General features: G+C 35.2%; 1 protein-coding gene across 1 annotated transcript; it reads right to left on the reverse strand.

Moving 5' to 3' along the window:
- Positions 1-786: 786 nt before the first annotated feature.
- Positions 787-1,422, reverse strand: LOC137984464 (pinin-like). The gene has a single exon (XM_068831636.1). It carries the CDS (start codon positions 1,420-1,422, stop codon positions 787-789), a length of 636 nt encoding a protein of 211 aa, XP_068687737.1.
- Between the last annotated feature and the right edge of the window lie 330 nt (positions 1,423-1,752).

A 1,752-nucleotide genomic window follows, 5' to 3' on the forward strand; every position in this document is an offset into this window, starting at 1 on the left:
TGAAATTCAGGTTGAAATGATTTCAACCTGGGTAAATTTAATTTTAAACTAGGTTGAAATTGAATGTAGGAGACATCAACAAAAAGTCCATCAATTGTTAGCAAGTACGTGCATATTGGTAAGTAAATCGGTGCTGGAAGTAAGGGGATGTGGTTAGCGTACGTTTTTCATGACCTAGTCTGTAAAAATGCCTTTGGTTGTTATTAAGTCTAAGCACTGATTTTAAATGGTTAGCATTAAGGGTGGGGCTAGGCATACTGTGCATGATAACCAATTCTGTTTTATTTTTTAATCTCAGAACAGTAGAAAAACAAAACCTTGTCTAATAAGAATTTCCTTCATTTGACTTTGTTTATTTTTATTTTTCTGGTTTTTGGAAGGAAAAAGACATCCAAAAATTGACTTTTAATAGCGTAGATTATTGAATAATGTCCAGTTACTTGTACAAATGTAGTTCAGGAGAAAGCCCCTTTGTGGTTATAAGTACTTGAAAAATCAAATTCAAAGTTTTTTTTCTGGTAGTTCACAAAGTTTGTAACCTTTATTAAACAGTCATTACTTGTATGTAGTTGAACAATGAGAAGTCATTTCCTTGTTTTTGCACCTCTTGTACATGTGTCACTGGTCAAGTGCTTTTTTGCACGCGGCAGTGAAACTTATTGTTTAGTTGTGTCTAATGACACATTCATGTCTTCAGTAATTTGAAGTCTGTTTGGTGCAATCCAAGTGTCAATAATTCCAAATTTGGTTACAACTTTCATAAATCCATGTTCTTTTTCAATTACTTTACCAAGAAGAGTAATGTAATGGACTTTTGTCCACTTTATCAATTTTTATTTTGACAAATTTGTTGACTTGGAATGAAATAGCATTGGGTTTGCTTGTTGTCATTTTGTTGTTGTATTTCCTTTGTGTGTTTCTTGCTTTTTCTTGTTGAGATGTCCTTATCTCCTTTGTTGACTTGATAAGTGAATGACAAGCACGTTTAGGTGCAGGTTCTGCATCCACATCTTCACATTCTTCTTCTTCTTCTTCTTCCATGGTAGAATGTTGATCATTTTTCTTATCTGGGGTAGTTTTGGTTTCTTTCCATGGTGGTATGCCAAATACCAATTCATAGAGTGTTTGTTTTGTTGCTTCATGTTCCACAATGTTTTTTTTGTAAGCAGCTTTCCCTAGGACCTGACACCAATGATTTGGACTTTGTTTCTTTTCTTTTAAGATATTTCTAATGTTTTGCTTTACTGTTTGATTGTTCCTTTCCACCAAACCTTGAGTTGATGGTTTTCTGGGAGCTCCATGAAGTTGAGCGATGCCGTTGTTCTTGCAGAACTGGGACATCAGAGAATTCTTAAATTGCCGTCCATTGTCAGTGTGTAATTCTGAGGGAATCCAAATTGCCAGCAAAATTGAGACAGGCATTCCAATACATCTTCAGCTTGCTTATTTTTCAATTGATAAAGCCATGAATATTTTGTGAAATGATCAATCATGTGTAGAATCGAATTGTGTTTGCGATGACATGTACATGATAAGTTTCTAAGGTCCATTAGGTCCATTTGCAAATGCATTAGGAATCCTCTTGCTTGAATAGGAGCTAGCACAGGCTGTTTTTGTCTGCTGCTGATTGGCTTTTGTTCTTCATGTATTGAGCAGAGTGACACAAAGAGTTGTATTACTTCTTGGGACACTGACTCGTAGTTTCGCTTAATATACTTGTCCATCTTGTCTCTTCCTTTGTGCGCAATATTC

The sequence above is a fragment of the Montipora foliosa genome, chromosome 14, assembly GCF_036669935.1.
Source record: "Montipora foliosa isolate CH-2021 chromosome 14, ASM3666993v2, whole genome shotgun sequence".
In the NCBI taxonomy this organism is placed as follows: domain Eukaryota; kingdom Metazoa; phylum Cnidaria; class Anthozoa; order Scleractinia; family Acroporidae; genus Montipora; species Montipora foliosa.

What these genes read in the sequence shown, in the direction of transcription:
- LOC137984464 (XM_068831636.1), bottom strand. Translation starts at nt 1,422, where the DNA reads ATGCCTGTCTCAATTTTGCTGGCAATTTGGATTCCCTCAGAATTACAC.